General features: G+C 34.0%; 4 protein-coding genes and 1 long non-coding RNA gene across 5 annotated transcripts; 3 read left to right on the forward strand and 2 right to left on the reverse strand.

Annotated features, from left to right (window-relative positions):
• The first annotated feature begins 458 nt into the window (after positions 1 to 458).
• Positions 459 to 1,605, forward strand: LOC100792141 (thioredoxin-like protein YLS8). The gene has a single exon (XM_003553967.5). The coding sequence runs from the start codon at positions 924 to 926 to the stop codon at positions 1,350 to 1,352; it is 429 nt and encodes a 142-aa protein (XP_003554015.1). The 5' UTR covers positions 459 to 923; the 3' UTR covers positions 1,353 to 1,605.
• Positions 1,606 to 2,279: 674 nt separating this feature from the next.
• On the reverse strand, positions 2,280 to 5,600 carry LOC121174097 (uncharacterized). Its single transcript, XR_005889874.1, has 2 exons — positions 3,977 to 5,600; positions 2,280 to 3,787 (listed from the first exon to the last, which is right to left on the reverse strand). It is a non-coding gene; the product is annotated as an uncharacterized lncRNA (long non-coding RNA).
• Positions 2,411 to 3,975, forward strand: LOC100776349 (PAN domain-containing protein At5g03700). Its single transcript, XM_041012484.1, has 4 exons — positions 2,411 to 2,539; positions 2,837 to 2,949; positions 3,221 to 3,333; positions 3,441 to 3,975. The coding sequence occupies exons 1-4, from the start codon at positions 2,451 to 2,453 to the stop codon at positions 3,738 to 3,740; spliced, it is 615 nt and encodes a 204-aa protein (XP_040868418.1). The 5' UTR covers positions 2,411 to 2,450; the 3' UTR covers positions 3,741 to 3,975.
• A 9,888-nt stretch (positions 5,601 to 15,488) lies between the features above and the next one.
• On the forward strand, positions 15,489 to 16,243 carry LOC121174098 (uncharacterized). Its single transcript, XM_041012485.1, has 2 exons — positions 15,489 to 15,860; positions 15,948 to 16,243. Exons 1-2 carry the CDS (start codon positions 15,705 to 15,707, stop codon positions 16,035 to 16,037), a joined length of 246 nt encoding a protein of 81 aa, XP_040868419.1. The 5' UTR covers positions 15,489 to 15,704; the 3' UTR covers positions 16,038 to 16,243.
• A 214-nt stretch (positions 16,244 to 16,457) lies between these two features.
• LOC100791619 (dnaJ-like protein MG002 homolog) lies at positions 16,458 to 20,069 on the reverse strand. The gene is made up of 3 exons (XM_003553966.5): positions 19,673 to 20,069; positions 17,561 to 17,629; positions 16,458 to 17,076 (listed from the first exon to the last, which is right to left on the reverse strand). The coding sequence occupies exons 1-3, from the start codon at positions 19,919 to 19,921 to the stop codon at positions 16,471 to 16,473; spliced, it is 924 nt and encodes a 307-aa protein (XP_003554014.1). The 5' UTR covers positions 19,922 to 20,069; the 3' UTR covers positions 16,458 to 16,470.
• Between the last annotated feature and the right edge of the window lie 481 nt (positions 20,070 to 20,550).

Consider the following 20,550-nt stretch of genomic DNA (forward strand, 5'->3'; position numbering starts at 1 on the left):
TATATAAATTAAACTTATTTTATTATATTTTCTAATGAATTGAATTGATGTAAAAATAGAATTTAATTTATCTAAATTTAAAGATTAAATAGATTTGAATTTGAAAATAATATTTTCTCTCACATTACCTTCTCTAATACATTATTTTTGACACACGGAAATTATTAATAAGAAGTGAGACTCGCGGAAAATTATAATTAAAAAAATCAACAATAAAAAATGTGTTCAAAACAATGTATTATAATATTTTAGTCACATTTTCAATATAAAAAAAAAATACTATATAATATCCATTTACATTTAAATGATATTGCACTTGGGCCAACTGGTCACGAATAGATACTAGGCTATTGTTATATCCACTCCCTCTAACTGCTTAGTGCACCTCTCTTTTCATATTTTGTTTTTCTTATATAAAACTGATGCAAGATGTTTCCACTCCCCCTAATTGGCAATTTGTCATCCAAGAACTCCTCAGCCTCCAATTCCTGAAACCCTTGAGAATTTCTTAGTGCCTCATTCCATTAAAAGATTTAGATTGCAACCTGAGACATCCAATGGCAAGTCAAAAGAAATGTTTACTCTCCGCTGAGGGTCCACCACAAGGTCGCTGCTTCCATGAGCTGGGCCTCCGCCGTGCCGTCGACGATGACGGCAGAGGGAGATGGTGGTGTTGAGGTTATGGAGGATTGGGGTGGCCATGGATGAGAAGTGGTTTTGCACGTGGTGGAAGAGAACATTTCTGTGTTGGATCGTGGTGAGGCCGAAGCACCACATGCTGACTTTTGATGGGCCTGGTAGTGATAATTGGGCCCGGTGAAGCCCAAACCAGAAGGTACCTAAATCAAAATAAATAATTGTTTGTGTTGTTGAGTGGGAGCAAAGCTACGCGAAATTAGGGTTGATCGAGGAAGAAGAAGAAGATGTCGTACCTGTTGCCTCACTTGCACTCTGGGTGGGCGGTTGATCAAGCAATCCTGGCAGAAGAGGAGCGTCTGGTCGTGATCCGTTTCGGGCACGACTGGGACGAAACCTGCATGCAGATGGACGAGGTGTTGGCGTCGGTGGCGGAGACGATAAAGAACTTTGCGGTGATATACCTGGTTGACATAACGGAGGTGCCGGATTTCAACACCATGTACGAGCTCTACGACCCTTCCACGGTGATGTTCTTCTTCAGGAACAAGCACATCATGATTGATCTGGGAACCGGTAACAACAACAAGATCAACTGGGCTCTCAAGGACAAGCAGGAGTTCATCGACATTGTTGAGACCGTCTACCGTGGAGCCAGGAAGGGACGTGGTCTCGTCATCGCTCCCAAAGATTACTCCACCAAGTACCGTTACTAGTTTCATTCATCTGTAACATACAACAAACTAAATATTATCTCTTTTCTTACTTCTCTGGTGTGGTGCTGGTTGTGGTTGTATGATCATTCTGATTTCTGCTTATTCACAACTCTGTTACATGAATTGCTTTTGTCATATGCTAAAGTGTTGTTAGAATAATTCCTTAGTTTTGCAACTTTGCTTTAGTAGTTTAGGATCGTTGGTGAAGCAAACACAATTTGATTTTTTCAATAAAAGTTGACATTTTTACTTTGACTCCTGTAGTGAAAGTCTACCACGTATGGTTCTGCGTGTTTGTTTGGATTTACACTATTAAGAATCTCATTTCTCATTTTTACTTTGAGCTAGCTAGCTAGTTGACTTGTTTGTGTCATTGGTATATTGGGGTTCCCACCAAGTTTTTCTATTATTTGGTAAGAATGTTAAGAAGCAAAACCCTTGTGTGGATCAAACGTCTGAACATGCACTCCAACTCCAAAGGTGGAGAACAATTTGTGGAAGAGAATAGAATAGATAACCAACAATTTTTTGTAATCAGCAACCCCACACCACATGGTGGATTCATTTGTACTAATTCTTTAAGGCAAGGAGCAATATGAAAGCTCAAATCCTTTTTGGGAGTGGGAGGTGTGAGGTGGGTCTTGCAGAGTTTCTGTGATCATGCTTACCATATTTTCCTTCACTTGTTTTCATCAATTCTGGCCTCAACGCACCACTACACTCCAAACCCACCTCCCAAAACAATCAAAAACTATTTCCAAAAGTGAAAAACCAAAACTTGATGTTGTTATTGTTGCTGCCACTCATGAGGCTTTTCCCTTTCCTTTTCCTCCTCCTTGTTCTCTTGTTCAATTATGGCTTTTCTGAGTCTGGTGTTGGTGCTGGCTACCAACTCATGGTGGCAGTTCCTGTGGAGTATGAAGTGAATTTTAAAGGGAGGGCTTTTCTTGTGGAGACCAATCAGACTGCACCAAATTTCAGAGTGGCATTGAGCATTGAGGCCATCAATGGGAAATACTCATGCTCATTGGAAGTTTTCCTTGGGGATGTGAAGGTGTGGGATTCTGGCCATTACTCCAGGTTTTACATAACTGAGAAATGCTTGCTAGAACTTACCATGGATGGAGATTTAAGGCTGAAAGGTCCAAAAGAAAGAGTGGGATGGAAGACTGGGACTTCTGGACAAGGTGTGAAGGTAAAAACTGACACTTTACATTCCAATAGTGTTATTTGAGTGTTACCTTTGCTATGAATAGATGTAGTAATTGGAAAATGGTCTTTGCATAATTATCAATTCACATAGTTCTGACAATAAATAAATAAATAAATAGACCAGTGACTTAATATTCTTTGAGTTCAATTTCTATGTATTACCAATCAGGAATGTCGTTAATATAAAAGTCAACAAATTTACTAAAGATGGTATTTTGTGATTGAATAATAATAGTGTAAAAATCCTTTCTACTGTCAATGCATATACTTAGGGGTCAGCAACTTGATGTGGCAACTCGCTTGACGTCTTCCCAAAGCAACTCAAGTTTGTTCTACTTCTCTTTTGAAATCGAGGACAAGAAGGTTGCATTGTACTTGAACTATGGTAAGTTGAGGTATTCTTACTGGGGTTTTCAGCCTACCATGAACAGAAGTATTACATATATTAAGCTGAGTTCAAGAGGGTTGTTGTTGTTTGATGTCAAATACAAGAAAATAGCACAAATTCCATCGGAGGGGATTCATCCACTTAGATTTCTAGCACTGAATAATGAAACAGGAAACCTTGGCCTTTATCACTATTCACCCGAGAAAGGAAAGTTTGAGGCCTCTTTTCAAGCTCTTAACAGCACATGTGATCTTCCAATTTCTTGTAGGCCTTATGGGATATGCACATTCTCCAATTCTTGTTCATGTATTCAGCTTTTGGCAAATGAAAACAAAGGTGGTGCTGATTGCAGTGGAGGAATCACAGGAGGGTTTTGCAATGGTAAAGAGGCGGAAATGCTAGAAATAGATAATATAAGTAGTGTGCTTAAAAATGTTACTAGGGTGGTAAATATTAGCAAAAAAACATGTGAGAGTTTGTGCTTACAGGACTGTAAATGTGCTGCTGCTTTGTATTTTGGGAATGCAAGCACAGATGAGGCAGAATGTTACCTTTACAGACTAGTGCTGGGTCTCAAACAGGTAGAAAAAGGCACAGGATTTAGTTACATGGTTAAGGTCCCAAAGGGAACTGTTAAAAGCCATGAGAGGCATAATGTTAAAAGATGGGTGTTGATTGTGGCTGGAGGGGTTGATGGACTCATTGTTCTACTTCTTGTTGGAGGATTTGGATATTGGTTGGTTAAAAGGAGAAGTTATAGCTTACATTCTCGGGCCGGCACTACATGAGCTGTTTAGGAAAAAGCCTGGGCCAGGTTTAACTTCTGAGTTCATATCTGAAAAAAAACAATATAGAAATCATTCATTGAAACATGTAATCACAATTTTTGCTGATTTCAGGAGAATCATCATAGATCATTCAAGTAGATTGAATTTTTTTATGAGGAGGACAAAATGCTGCACATTTGCAGCATAAAGAAAATTTGTTTTTCAATGATGCTAATAAAAATGTGAACTTTTGAAACCTCAATTTCCAAAGTCCAACGTAAACATGTTTGGTTTCTTCTTGAATGATGACAGTGGATTTTCTGACTGTGCATCATTTAATTATCTTGTGGTTATTAAACTCAGTAATTAATTTCATCTACAAAAGATAATAATAGTACTACGCAATCAAAGATCATAGAGAATAGTATTAAGCACAGGCATCTGTTAGGTTGAGAATTGAGATATGAGAAAATCTCCCCTGTTTGTTTTTCATCTCAAATTGGAAGTTAATGATTTGGACCCATTCTGTTCTTTCATATATTGGAAAGGACTGAATTCTGATTTTTTTTATTTTTTATTTACTGAAAAGGTAATTCTCTCAGTGTTGCTTCATAGGAAAGCAAAACATGTATTATTAAAGCCACTAATCTTTTAAACAGGAATGCACTCGTCTTGCTCATTAATGTCTCATTGATATGGTACTAACGATTTTAGTAAAAGTTTGATATTTTTGAATTTCAATTAATTACCTGTACCGTGGGATTTATTAAATAGTTACTACTAAAGGTGCCCCTTGCAAGGTTGTTCTAAATTTCCATAGGGGTATCTCATAAAAGTCATGAGGTGGGTCAAATGTCTTGCAAGAACTGGTGTTGTTAGTCATAATTCAAAGAGAACATAATCATATGAGATTAACCTTTTCAGGGAACTGCTATGGCCATTGGATCAAGGAAATTTAATATTTCCACCATTGCATAACCCATAATGGTTACAATTAGAATTACCATTTCAGAAATTTAAGAATCAGGCTACATTGAAGGACTGAAGCTACAATGAAAAGGGCACAAATCCTCACCTAACATAATTTCAATGATTTTTACTCACCTATTTATAACGTTGAAGAGATAATGTTAGTAGTATGGTTCAAATAAAAATGTCGGACACAATACATGCATGAAGTTGTACAGTGGCATATGTTTTGTAGAACCACTTAGCATGTGACACATTTTATTATTATTAGCTCCGCAAATTTTGCCTGTTATGGTAAAGAAACTGATTGGTTTATGCATAATAAGAGCAGGTCTTATATTAATATCTCTTACTAATGGTTTAAGTCTTATATTATGTGATAATTAAACAATTAAACACTAGTTCATTTAGTTTAAACAAAGTAAATGAACTACTGTTTAACATCTCTAACTCTTACTCAGTTTTGCATACCTCTAAGGTGTATATTGACATCACCGTAAACTCTATCTACTAAGATCACTTCAGTGCTTACTCTATGGTTCTGTACATTCAACTAGAAAAGGGGGCCATTAGAGATGTCTAGAATGGAAGAATCATACGTGTCAGAAGAATCATAACTAAAACGGTACAAGAAGGCTAGCGTTTTGTTTTTCTGTATATTGTACTTAATGTATTAGACACTCGACATTAATTTTTCTTATCTGTTATTAGAAAACCAACTTTCACGTTGAGATATTGTAATTGTATCTTGATAGATCATGTTTAAGAAAAATGAATCAAATTGAAGAATGGGAAACCTTTCTTTGTATATTATTAACTCGTTGTACTTTATTTTTACTTTATAGTCCAGAGACAGATGGATTCAATAATGGATTAATGGTAATATATGATAAAGTTAAAAATTTATGAACATACCCTCAAAACACTGGCAATCAAATACTTAATCTTTAAAAGTATTCCTGACTGGGCTGAAGACAGAATCTGTATGGGCCTCCTTGACCCAAATGCGGTGTCAACCAGGGTTAACACCAAGGACTAAGACTTCTAAGATAAGTTCACGAATAGAGGATCACACTTCAGCTCAAATCATTGTTGCTACACCAAAATAGGGGAATCTTGTGCTTTACAAGCCTTGGCCCCTTATAAAGGAATCCAACCTATTTTAGGCTCTTATATAAATACAACTTACATCATTTTATGAGGTTGTCATTTATTACACATCATTTTATGAGTAATATAATGACCCACTATCTTTGAAAAACGCATGCAAATAAGACCTTTTACACTCCAAGTGAACTTTGATAGACAACATACACATTTCCCCTCTTCAAGTTGAGGACTCTATTTTGTAGTATAAGATAGTGGGTCATTATATTACTCACTTAGATCTTATTTAGGTTTTTCCTCATTAAAATCCACGTTTCTGAGATTGTCAACCTTGGCCTCTTTTTTTCTCCATTCTTTCATTCCGCAAACCCTAACACCGCCATGTCTTTGGCTTTTGCATTGGATTCCCAAAATCATAGTGAATCTCCAAGTCTTGAGTAATTATGCCTTCTCAGCGGTCACAAGATTCACTCGCAACTGAACTGTAATCAGCTAATTAAGCACACACTCCTAGAATAATTTATCTCACATTATACAATATACTTTTTTTCTTTCTTTTTAAATGCCCAAAAATACTTTTTTTTTCTTACGCTGAATAGAAACAATACCTCTGTTCTTAAATATAATATTATTTTAACTAATTCATTTAATAAAATTTGTTAATTTAGTTAATAATATTAAATTTGTTAGTTGTTTATATATATTTTTTAAAAGTATCTTTAAAATGATTAATTGAAACTCAACTCATTATCTTTTTATTTTCGATGAATTACTTTTATCTTAATTATAATTAAGTAGTGTGTTAGTCTTTTTTCCAATATTTATAGTAAAAAAATATATATTAAAGCTCAGTTGATTAAATAATGTATATAAATATTATAAACATTTTTATATTATATTATGTTTAATTTTTATGGGTAAAAAAATAAAAAATATATTTATTTTTAAATTCATAATATTTAATATTGTAAAATAATTAAAAAAATTAGTAAAAAACAATTTAAAAGGTGTCTTATAAAAAACAAATAATTTATTTTAGGAAAACATTTTTTTTAAAAAAAATCTTATATATAAAGACAGAAGTATTGATCAAGTATCCTGTGTATGAGTGATGTGATGTGAGAAAATTGGTGTTAGCGGATTGGCTTGATTACCAAGTAAAAGCAAAATAATACAGTAGCTTAAATCCATCCTACAACATATGATACCTACTAAACAGTAAAACATTAGATCCTAATGAAACTTGTTTGTATGATTTGTACCCAAATTAAATAAACATGATTCCAATTGAATGTCAATGCCAATCTCAAACACATGTTCCAGAGTAAACAACGGTGCAGTAGCATATAGCATGATACGATTGAATAACTGATTGTTCACTTGAAATGCTATCCACGTCATTGAGCAATAAATTCCAACAAAAACATGTTTTTTCTTCTATTTTATTTGACATACTCTCTCCTTTTAAAAAATTGATTAATGTAACATTAAATTTTAAAAAAATGTTCTTATTTGTTTTCTTGTATTAAAAATTAAGATAATATTAATCATTAATTATTTTAATTATATTGATATATTTAATCAATTATTCTTAATTATTTTTTGCACTCATCGTAAAAATAAATAAAAATATTAAAAATATATTGGTAAAATGCCTTGTATAAACGACTTTTTAAAAGAAATACTCATTTAATACTTCCTTTGCATTTTCTAATAATTACCAAAAATAATTTGTCAATATTCTCTTCCAATATTCAACTTTAACTCATGACAAACCATCAAATTTTCAGGAAACTAATGCAAGAAAAATCACATTTTCTACTGAAAAGTCCATGTCCAAAACAAACTATCCAATATTGCATGGCACCAAAATAAATAAACACATAACATTATGAAAATTCCATTTTTTTTATCTTCAATTTGAAGCCCCTAATCACACTTGACTGTTGTTGATGTTGTCACACTATGTTGTTGTTGTTATTATTTCTAAAGGTCCAAGTAATTTCTACTAAACTAGTCCTTCTTAACCAAGTTTGATATTTTCTTTTTAGTCTGTCATTATGGGGTGTTGATCTCAAATTATGCCAAAAATACTGCATTCTAGTTTTCCATGCTAGGGATCCACTAATAACTCACCGTGTAGGTCCAAAGTAGATTTTCCAAGGATGAAATAACAAAGGTCATGAACATCACTAGTTCTGGTTTAGTTCAACTACGTATTAAAAGGTTGTATGAAATATAACTCACTTTGTCAAGCTTAGAAATGTAAAGAGAGGTTTCATATACCAAAGAGAACAAGATTGAAAATTAAACAAAGGATATTATGCACTCCTACTGAACGTTAACATCACTTAGTTAACATCGGGTTTTAGTAAAAATCGGTGTTAAAACCTCATTTAAAATATATGAATTACCTCAATGAGTCTTAGGTAAAACTGATGTTAACTTTTCCTTGCATTCTTGTCTATTCGCATCCTCACCAAACTACCTCCTATTTCCTGTTCGCCTCCACTTGCCTCCTCGTGCCTCTTCATCTCTCTGTCACGTTTGCTTTGTGAGCAGGTAACTCCTCCCGCCTCCTCTTCCTCGTGTTCCAATGTTCTATCGTCACCACCTTAGTTGTGTTTCGTCTTCTTCATATCTCGCGAAAAATAAGCCCTATTTGGTTTCAAGAAGATGAAATGTGGGTGACGTGGTGACAGCATTGCAATGCCTTTGCTTTATGTATGAAAATGTGCTCTCTAAACTTGATAATGGTGTAAATGTTAATGTTGTTGCTATTGTGATTCTCTAATGAGGCTTATGTTCATAAGCTACGATAATGTTGTTGTTTGTATTATTTTTTTTGCTTGATTTTGTGGTTATTACCATGAAAGTTAAATTATGTGTTTTAAAGCTATGGTAATGCATCCTGTTGTATATAGTTGTGGCCTTCTAGGTCATGTATATGACAGCAGCTTCATGTACACAATGCTAGAAAATAGGTTTTAGTTGCATAGTTTTGTTTCTAGTTTGCATGGTTCTGTGTGTATGTGCTTGTTAATGGGACTTTAGGCTTGTTAATAGGCCTCCAAAATAGGAATATCATATTGGTATGTCAAATGTATCATGCATATTAGTGTCATGCTTATATTGTAAATGGAGTTTAGAAAGCATGGATGAACATCAACAAAACTGGAAGGAAATGACAAACATAATGGTGAAGATTAACAAAGAATCAAATGAAATGTTCAACATTGTTCATGTTATTGATCAGGTTAGAAATTATTTCAAGACTATTTAAAATAAACATGATTTGATATATAACAGTACTTTTGCTTATATTAATTTGTTTGTTAAATGTAGTCTTACGGTGAAATGAATAGGTCATTTGCTATACGATAAAAGGATGAACTAGATCCTACGCGGCGTCTTCTACACTCTAGCGGCAACATGCACTTTGTCACATATAACCAAGATTTTGTAAGTCCAACTCTACTTGCTGGATGGACAGAATTTAGAGATTTCTATGGGCTCACTGAAAATCATCAGGTCACCTTGTCCCACAATGGACAAAGTGTTTTTCTCCTCACAATCTTCAAAAACAGCTTTGAATCAAAAACTTTCCCTAAATGACACTCGTTGTACCACCAAGTTCCTAACTCGATCCCTTTTAAAGTCCTCCTCACTAAGTACAAAATGACTTGCAGCAATTTGGTGAGTAATTAAGCACTCCTCTCTATATGTCAAATTCTAATATCATATAGTTATCTAATATGAATTTCTTTTGCATTTCAGGATGTGTCGAGTATCATGTACTAATTTATGTAAGCTGCAAGAATCGTTCATCTGAACTTGGAAGGGATAGAGTGTAGAATAATTTATAATCATTATAGGAAGATAGAAAAATTGAAAATGGATGAAGGACTTTTCGCACGAACCCAAAATTTGCTTCCTGGAGCTCAAATTATATTTGAGTTTCCTGATGCAAATTCTAACTTTGTTTTATTCAGGCTTTATTTGTAATTAAAGTACATTACTACTCTAATATATTATCAATTTGTAAATTTCTATTTATAATTTGTTATTTTGTTTAGGATTGTTTATAACTACCTTTGGTGCATGATATATTGATATACTTTGTTTATAACTTTTGGTGTATGACTGATTTTATGCATTTTTATACAACTTTTGAACGATAAGTTGTGATATGAATTAATTACTATAAATTGATAATTAGAAAAACAAATACAATATTTAAAAATAATTCATAAAACAATATCAATTTGTGGAAAATTGATGTTGTTAATAAAAAAATAATATCAATTTTTTGAACAATTGATGTTGTTTTCTTCTTATCAACATTGATTTTTAGGAAAATCGATGTTGTTATTAACAATAACGTATGTTTTTAAACAATCGATATTATGTTGATAAATTAACGTTAGTAATTTTAATATTGATTAATAATCGATGTTAAAAATTCTTAATAACCAATATTAAAACTCAAGTATCATACCAGTTATGAAATGTAAAAAAAGTATATACATGCAATCAATATAAACTTTTTTTCGAGGAAATCAATACAAACCTAATGAGTGAGTTGATACCAAGCATAAAGTGAAAATAAAATTTAAAAATTGGTTTTTATATAAAAAAACAGTGGATCTACAGGAAAATCCGATGAAAAAGATCCGCAAGAGGCTAATAATAATAATAACAACAACACTCCGAGGTCCTGTGTCTCGAAAATATATAGATTGTGTTTGTTTTGGAGTATGAAAATAATTTATAAGAAAAAGATAATAATGTTCACTTTTTAATAATATTTCTCCTCGTTTATAAAAATGAGTCTGACATGGTCTTATATATTTTTCAAAAAAAAAAATACTATCACTTTTTTTTCTCTTTCATGAAATTTTTAAGAATTACATTTTGAAAAATATATAACTTAGATGCATAACTATAAATATTTTAGTGTATTTTTTCATCAAAATTAGCATTTTATTTCTATAATTCGTGCAACAAACATCAAAGTTTATCATAAATTACCAATATAAAACTCTAATTTTAATTAAAAAAAACAAAACTAAAACATTAAGAAATTGTATATATAATTTTTTTCATTTTTTAATGATTTTTTTAACGTAAATCAAGAGTACTTCTAGCCGAGTGTTAACAATTAATCTAATTATCAGAAGTTTAAGATCTATTATTAATTGACGAATTTTTCTTAAGGTACATCTAATTTTTCATACAAACAAACATGAGGATCTACTACCTAATCGCATCATGTTTAATAGAAAAAATTATCTATTCATCACCCATATCATACTATATTAATATCGTTCTTCAGAGACAAAAAATGAAGAATTATTTCATTTATACATTGAATCTTTTATTATATACTAATTACATATCTTCTCTCCCTATTAAAACCCCCTCACATCCTCTCTCCCTCTGTCTTCATAACATTTCCAATCCATCCAACATACACTTCACCACCACTCCACAACCCTACCCTCTCTCTCAGCTGTCATGGTCATGGGAGGAGCCTCCTCGTTTCGACCCAATCACCAAATGTAGCACCCAAGACCGCTCCAACCAGACCATCGCCTCGGACCTTGATGGCACCCTCCTTGTCTCCCGGAGTGCCTTCCCCTACTACTTCCTCGTCGCCCTCGAAGCCGGCAGCGTCTACTTCACGTACCTCGTCCTCTCCGAAACCCTAGCTATCAAAACCCTAATCTTCATAACCTTCACGGGGCTTAAACTAAAAGACGTCGAGCTCGTGTTCCGCTCCGTGCTGCCGAAGTTCTAGGTTCTACGCCGAGGACGTGCACCCCGCCACGTGGCGCGTGTTCAACACGTTCGGGGGGAGGCGGTCGCGAAGACGTTTCTCGGCGCGGATACGGCGCTCGGTACAGAGCTGGTGGTGACGGCGTCGGGGAGGGTTACGGGGCTCGCTAAGGAGGCTGGTGTGCTTGTTGGTGTTCACAAGAAGGAGGTGATATTGAAGGAGTTTGGGACTTGGGGACAGTGTAACGGACATGAACTTCTTGTCGATTTGCAAGGTTGGTATAACAGGAATATATCATGCATATACTCCCCAAAATTATTACTAAAGAAATTTATAACACTGGCATATCTTACATAATTGATTTATATTTTTTCTTAAGAATTTAAAACAAACCTCCACATATTTGACTGAGATCACTGCATGAACACGGAGTTTTTTGGAGTATATAATAATTCTTCTCTCTAGCATTAATAAATAGATAATTCTTCTTCTCTCTACCGCTCCCTGAGAGAACGTGAACGCGGAGTACAGCTAATTTTAACTGTTTATATTTTTTTTAAGAAACTGTTTAATAACCATATATTTGTATATAAAACTTAAGAATAGAGAAAATTTAATAACAGTATTATAAAGTAATGTTAGTGTTGTTTTTCAATTAAATTAGAGTTTAATCTTTCTAATCTTTAAAATAAAATTGATACAGATAGTGAAACATGAATTTTAATTAAAGAAGAATACTAAAAGCAGTACTTGTGAGAATATATATATATATTAATTATAAAGATATAATATTTAATTCACCTTATTAAATGCTTTTCATTATTGTAAGGGGAATGTTCGTTATTAGTTGTTGTATTGTATTGAGAACTCTGGATAAGAATTTTTTATACAATATACTAAATAAGATTTTTTATAAAATAATATAGCATTTAAAGTTATGAATATATTTTTATCGTAATTTCTAATAAATAACTTTCATTTATGAATTTTTAATCAACATTTTAGTAACACATTAATTAAATAAATAAATTTAATTAAAATGCACTGAAATGTAATTTTTTTAATATTATTAATGAATCACGGGTTATCATAATAAGATTGTTGGACTTTGCGATAATTATTTAAAAAGTTATATTCAGAGTTATTTTTAATTCATTAACAGTGTATCCAAATTAATTTGTAATCAGTTTATGTGTTTTGTATAAGAAATATGTATAGATGTTGTTTTCAGTCACTCACATTTTGGGCACAATCTAACTATATATGCATTTTTTATGGGGGGACAATCTAACTAATCATAATGTTTTGAGCAAAGAAAAACAGCTCATGCAGCTACGTATAAAGTGCCTCTCTACCTAAATATATGCATTTTTTTTTGTTTGCATGGTGGCATAACAAAACTCTCAGCTACGTATAAAGTGCCTCTCTACCTAAATATATGCATTTCTTTTTTGTTTGCATACGAATATTTTCTCTGGTGGCATAACAAAACTCTCACTTAGTTTTTTAGTTCTACCCGTCTTTCTCGAAATTTACTTTACTACCCTCGATCAACTTTTCTAGTGGTCCTCCCATTTTATTTTATTTTATTTTTCTATGGTTCCGTTTCTGGATACTTCTTGTTACAGCTTCAGTTTCGAGCTGGTTATACCTCTACTTTTTAAGTTCTCTTTCACAACTCATGATTCGTTATTTTCTTTTTGTTCTATATACCTCTAATAATTAAAATATCCCTAATTGATTATCTTCCAAGGATGGACCAAATTCAATTTAGATTGGAAACTTCTGACACTTTCCATAAGTTCCTCATGTCCAACCAATTTTTAACACTCAATCAATGCCGTACTATTTGTACCAATGTAAAATATATGAAAAATGATGTTTTTATCTCTCTGCATAGTTTTCTAATCATCAATAACAAAGCACGATTCTTATGACATCCCCTGCAGCTGACTTACTCTTTAAAACTTTATTTTCCCTTAACTGTTTTGTTATATCACGGATTCGTAGACTTTTTGTTAATGAGTGACACAAACAGCTATAGCATGACATTTTATAAGGAAATAAATATCATTAGAATATCACTATCCTAAATCCATTTTGTTATGATGTTCCACGTCAAAGTAAACCACTCCAATGGAACATCATTACCCACCTTCCGTTAAGGCTTTCTGGAGCTAATAAAGCAATTAAATTTTGTGAAATCATTTTCATGTCTTTCCTTAACCGTTTTGGATTTGGATTCTTTCCTGTACATGATACGGATTTGTTTGAGAGGAAAGGACAAAAAGAAAATATTATTATTGACGGTAGAAAGTAGGAACTACTAATAATATTTTGGGTAAATAATCATTTTTATTTTTGAAAGTGTAATTTGTTGATAAATGTGTCTCTAAAAGATTTAAATGCAAAATGTATTTTTCGAAAGTGTTAAAAGTGTGACAAAAATATTCTGCTATCAATTTTCTTCCGTTACCGTTAAAAAAATTACATACTTGACATAGAAGGATAAATTTGTCACAAAATTGATTGTCAATGTGCCCATGCTAACTAGATTGGATGAAAATGACACTAAGAAATCATTTTTGGACATAAACGCCAATAAAAATTTTATGGATTAAATTGTCAGTAATTTTTTGTTAGAGGAATTTGTTAGTAATTTTATTTGGACTTAAATGTCGGTGTCTTCTTTTGGTACAAAATGTCAATTTTGTTATATATTTTGGTCATTTGGATGAAAATAGTCACCATTTTTTTATGACAATGTCAATAATTTCATATAGTTACGACAAGCTTTGCACAATTCTTTGGGTGTCCAGACATTAATCAAATATGTTTCAACTTTTTTCCAGACATGAATTCACCATCTGACATACTCCAATGCCCCATTTGCATTTTGTATGAATTTACCATTATGGTGCAAAATAAGACTAATTTCATCAGACATCCTATAGAGAAACATAACAAAAATTAATTGTATATTCACAAAAAGAGAACATAAAAAGTTTCTTAATAAAAAAGAGAAGACAAGTTTCATAATAGAAAAGAGAAGAGAAGAAGTTTGAGAATAAAGAAGAGAACACAAGAGAAGAGGTTTGGCGACAGAGGCCAAATGGACAATGATCACAACGAAAAACGTGATGACGATGGTGCTGTTATGGTCATCATCGAAATCCCAAAATAATCGTTTGTCAACGAGGAAGACACTAGCCGACGACGATGTCATTACGACCAACCAATAAAAGCCATATGCGAAGAAAAAAAATAAAAAAAGCATACAAAAATAACACAACATGTGATAAAGTCCAAACCTGGGTGTGCGTCGTTGTGGTCACCGTCGACGAGAACGATTGTATGGGTGTGAGTCGTCGTGTGTCGTTGTGCGTCGCCGTGTGTTGTTGTGCGTCACTGTGATTAGGAGATTTGCCAACATAATGAGGTTGTGGAAAAGTGTGAGAGATGAAGAACAAGAAAATAGCTTTTGGAAATGAAGAGTTAATTTTGGATTGTGTAATCTTTTTGGAATGAAGAAAATAGAAGATGCCAAAAAACCTTTTTTCCCACAATAAGGGAAATCAAAAGTCACTACATTTGTATATGACAAATATGTTCTCAAGTTGGCAGTCATGTGAGTAATTTTTTATTGACAAAATTGTTTCTCTGTATCACGTAAGCAATTTTTTAATGGTGATGGACAAAAGTTGACGGTAGAATATTTTTGTTGCACTTTTAACACTTTCGAGTACTAAATTTTGCATTTAAATCTTTCAGGAACATATTTGTCAGTAAATTATACTTTCAAACATAAAAGTGGTTATTTTATCCTTTTTTTTCTTTATCCCAAGGTTGTAAAAAGCCTAATAGGCACAAAGGGAACATTTGACAATGTAAACATCACTGGTTCTCAAGGAAAAGTCACGAAGACACAGGCAACGCAGCGTGCCTTTCCACGCTTTTACTCATTCCTTCATTGATACAACTATAGGATTGTCATATATTAACAACTCAACCTCCACATACTCAAAGCACAAACAATTCTTTACCTGCTGCTCGTGTTGTCCTCAATATTCTCTCTGGCTTTCTGACTTCCTATCTCTGCAAATCCAGTTCTTTTTGTTGCCTAGCAAGACATGTGTCCTCTCAGGTTCATCCTGATCTTTTTCTCCACTATGTTGGCCGCCTATATTGCCTGGACCACCGTGAGTTCCTCTCCGGAGATTGATGTGACCAGCCAAGACACAGAAAACAGAGCCTCCTCTAACAAGGATCATTTCAATTTCATCAAGGTGCCCTCAGTTCCATATTCTTTATACAATTCACCATCATTCTTGATTTTCTTTTAATCCTGACTTGGATTGTTGCTTTGGTTTCAGATGATTCAGAATGAATTCTGGGTATTCGTTGACATGGCCAGCGGGAGGTATGTATGGAGGAATTTGAAGTCTAGGAGTCAAGGCATCTAAGTAAAGAGCTCTTAGAAGTTGGAACTTCCCAAACCCCAATCTTGATTGTTGCAAAAACTTTTAATTCAATATTTTAGTTACACCCCCGGTGTGAAGAAACCTGTAAATTCTTGCCTTTTCTTTCTGCTTATACTTGATAGGTAAACGGGGAAATTGTAGAATTTTCTAATAATTTTGCAAACAAATTTCAGTGTTCATTTTCCAAAGCCCTGTGTATCATTCTCAATACTTTTTCTCTCCCTTAGCACACAATCAGGGACAGGATTGAAATTTGCATATTACAAGTCATCAACCGTTTATGTACTTTAGTTATAATAAAAAAATAACAGTTATTTACATTTACCAGAGTATATTATAATGTACAAACACCATAAAAAGAATATAGTCAGAACTACAGATTCAGAGAAATGCTAGTTGCAATGCGAGAATGTCTTTATATTAGGTCAGACTGTAGCTTAATGGACATGTAGAGAAGAGCTAATAGAGCACCTTGGGGAAGTGGTGCATACCTTGCAAGGTATGAGCCAACCCACAAGGCCACCACAACTAGTGCGACAACACTACTACTGGTTTTCCCGCAAACCCAACTTGCAAATGACAAGCATAGTGTTAGCAATATGCCACCCCTCCCACCCAAAATCCATGCTATTACATAGCCCATTTTATAGCCGGTGTCTAATTTCTTATCAAACAATGCCATCAGACTGCTGAATGTGAGTGAGAAACGGGATCCAAGCGTCTGAAGCAAAAATAATGACATGAATGCTGATCTAAGCACTTCAACAAAAGAACCCCTCTCTTCATCTAAATCTACTACTTCATCTTCTTCCTCATCTGTTTCACTGGTGTAGTAGTCCTCATTGACATTGTAATTCTCCCAGTATCTTTCCCTATCCATTTTTTTCCTCATGCGGTCCCACCTATAGAATCTTGCCTGATCTTCAAATTCAGTGCTGTAACTCCATTTTTCCCTGTAAGGCTTGTGACCAAATTGAAGTTCTTGATCATACTGAACTCTCGTTGCTTCATTAGATAGGACCTGTTTGAAGATATAAAGAAATCAGATACCATCATTGGATTTCCAAAAGTACACGTGCTACAGAGCACAAAAAAGCAAACCTCATATTACAGAAGAAATTCTGGGAACTTCATAAAATGCTTCAAAATTCAAAACAACATAATTGTAATACATTTGTTGGAGGAAAAAGCTGTCTGCAGTCTGCACTATGTAGTAGTTTTATTTTCAATTTGAAAACTGAAAGAGAAAGCATAGCAATATTAGTTTGTCTTTTAACCTTAGCTACATTTTCGAAAACCATTAATTGAATGTCAATTAGTTACATTCTGTTCTGTTTATTTAGTCTATACCAAAGAACATTGTTGGGGAACCAGTAGAACTACAAAGTGTAATAGTAGGATCCCTATTAAAAAATGTAAAACTTTTCCTTTCCCCAGAAAAATGAAATTAAATTCCTGTTAAGAGGCAACTATTTCTATAAGAAAACTTGAATAACAGTACTCACTTCATATGCATGATGGATGCTCTTGAATAATTCAGCAGCGTGTGGATCCTTGCTAACATCAGGATGATACTGCATTCACAGCAAAATTACAGACAAGATGAAATGAGAAAGTGGCATTTAAAGAGTCAGATACCAAATATAGCATCATTTCTATAGTAGCATTTACAAATTCAAATTTTCCAGAAGAATTAAGTGTCTGCTACACTATCATTACAGTTTAACAAAACTCCACAGATGCATTTGCTAAAATGATAATTCTCAGTGTCTACCAACTAGGAACATATCTAGTGAGGGTGTGAGAGATACTCAGATACAAAAAAAAAAACCTTATCCAACTAGGTGAGGTTGGCTATATGGCTATGTTGATCACACAACGCCATTCAGCTCAATTAAAAACCAAAGTTTCAATAACGTTATTTACCATGAGATCCCTCTTAACCACCAGTCAATCCGGTATAGTGGCATGTAGTGGCCGACCCCAAAACCACAAAAGTGGAATAGCAAAATGCAGGATGGCAGCTATTATGAAGTTTAGAAAACAATATACATAATTTATACCATGCATAAATACTCCAAATAGAAAAAATACACAACTAAAGGCGTCATAATTAACAATCAAAATCGATTGTCATTGTCACTAACATTCAAATCCAATACTATCAAAGAATAGTAATCAAAGTATGCTGCCCGGTGTCTATTACAAGTGATTCCTTAAATAGAATCACTATCTCAAATTCCAATGTCTTCCCCGTGTCTTGTTTCTCGTCATCAAAGATATGTTCTTCCTTCTCCTCCTCTTCAACAGGAGCAACTGTAGCGAGTCTAGTATGCTGTCTACTGAATCTAGCTGGATCAGCAACCCCAATTGCATCACCTAGGGAATTGGTTGTTGAGTTGGTGGTTGAGATGATGCCATGGTGAAATGAGGAGTGCAACGGTGAACCAATGGAATAGTGAAAAGAGAGAGAGAGTAGCAGTGAAAAACAAAGAGAGGCCTTAGAGATTGAGAGCAGTGAAAAGAACTGAGAAGAAAATACAAGATGTCCAAGGGAGTTGAAGAGTGAACATGTTCAAACTTCACATGGGATAAGAGAGGTCTAGGGGCCAACCTAATAAAACTAAAAAGGGTGCTGAAAAGACAAAAAAAAGGAGGGAAAACGGTAAAAAAAAAAAGGGTAAATTGTAACTGCTTTTCCCAGGACAGCAAACCTGCAACATTACTCCCTTTTGTGCCATGTCACTTCAAATTTGTGACCAGTATTCACTATTTGCCATGATAGCAACACAATTAACAGCATAGCTTCCTCCAATGCCCTTCTTGGCCCTCCTTCTCCCCCTCTTCATAGGACTAAAAAGCATACAATCTATTCTTCTAACCGGTACCTCCCAGCGTGGGAGATGAGAGGAATAAACCTTGATTATGTTAATATATATTGATTGTCAAGATTGTTTTAATTAATTTAATCTCAACCATTCATTTCAATTATACGGTTGAGATTCACTCCTTTCATGCTCTCATCACTGACAGTGATTATGCCCTAAGAAATCCATTTCAAACAAACCAAAAATTCCTTTTAAAAAAAACAACAATTTCATCCTTAAACTATTACCCTATCTCCTTAATGGTCTCTAAATAAACTGTACAAGTAATCTCCCGAGTATTAAAAATCATGCTAAGTAAGTCCCCCAACTATTGAAAAACCCTTCAAATTGGTCCCTGAACGTTAGTAAGATATATCAACTTAGGAACTAACAGCGATATTCAATATTGAACAGACTACTTGTATAGTTTTATTATTTTGGGGACTACTCGGGAGAGAAGATAGTAATGGGGTACCAAATTGTGGGCTTATTCAATCCATTTCCATTTCTATCTTATACATCCAATCCACCAGCACAACAAAAATAATTACAGAAACTGTTATATAATTTGCAACAATTACAAAATACCGAAATGCCAACGAAAAACAAACAATCAAAATTCAAATAAGTTCACATATCTTAATTCTTAGGTTTTCATATCAAATCGGGAATCATCACAGCTAGTAGCATATTACGACGCAGACTGAGAACGAAGCATCAAACACGTGTTCGTAGGAAATCCAAGAATACCTTGCGGGCGAGGAGGCGATAAGCGCGTTTGATTTGGACGGTGGTGGCAGTGCGGGCGACACCGAGAACGGCGTAGTAGTTCTGGCCGCCGTTGACGGCGGCAGACGACGAGGAGGCCATGACGAGTGGAGACCGCCGGCGAGGAGAGTTGGCCCAGGTGGAGGATGCGGCGGAGTGAAAGTGGCTGGAATTGGCGGCGCAACCATAGCGTGCGGCGGAGATGGGTCCCACTAGAAGGTGCGATTCCATTGTCAAGTCCCTGGGAACTGTTAACCGAGTCCTTCAATATAATGCAGATTTAGACTCTGAGTCGTAGAGTAACAAGCTAGGGTGGTGTCATATGTCAAGACAAGATTTTTTTTTTTTCAAAGGATAGGACAATATTGTATAGGTGAAAATGGATTCAACCCAACCCGAAACCTTTTTTAACCAAACTAGAAAGTCACATTTGAATGGATCAATAAGAGCATTTGTATCCTACATCTTACACCTCCCAACAAATTTCAATGGTTAAAAATACCCTCAATCCTATAATAGTATAAGTTCGAGTTTGATGAAAAGAAGGACGTATTGTTGACTATTCCAGAATAGGATAAGTTTCTATAATAGCTATTTTGGGATACAAAAACTTACATTTTGAAATAGTCATTCTCGAATAAAATATTCTTCCAGAATTTTGGGGTGAAAAAAATTATACATGTACTTTTTGGGGACAAAAAAAATACACAACAAAATCATAATTTTGTTGAGTACTTTTTTTGGAGGTGAAAAAAATTGCATAATGAAATCATGTTTCTGTTGTGTAATTTTTTTCACCCCAAAAAATATATAATGAAATTATGATTCTGTTATGTAATTTTTTCACCCGCAAAAATACA

This window comes from Glycine max, chromosome 19, assembly GCF_000004515.6.
Source record: "Glycine max cultivar Williams 82 chromosome 19, Glycine_max_v4.0, whole genome shotgun sequence".
NCBI lineage: Eukaryota > Viridiplantae > Streptophyta > Magnoliopsida > Fabales > Fabaceae > Glycine > Glycine max.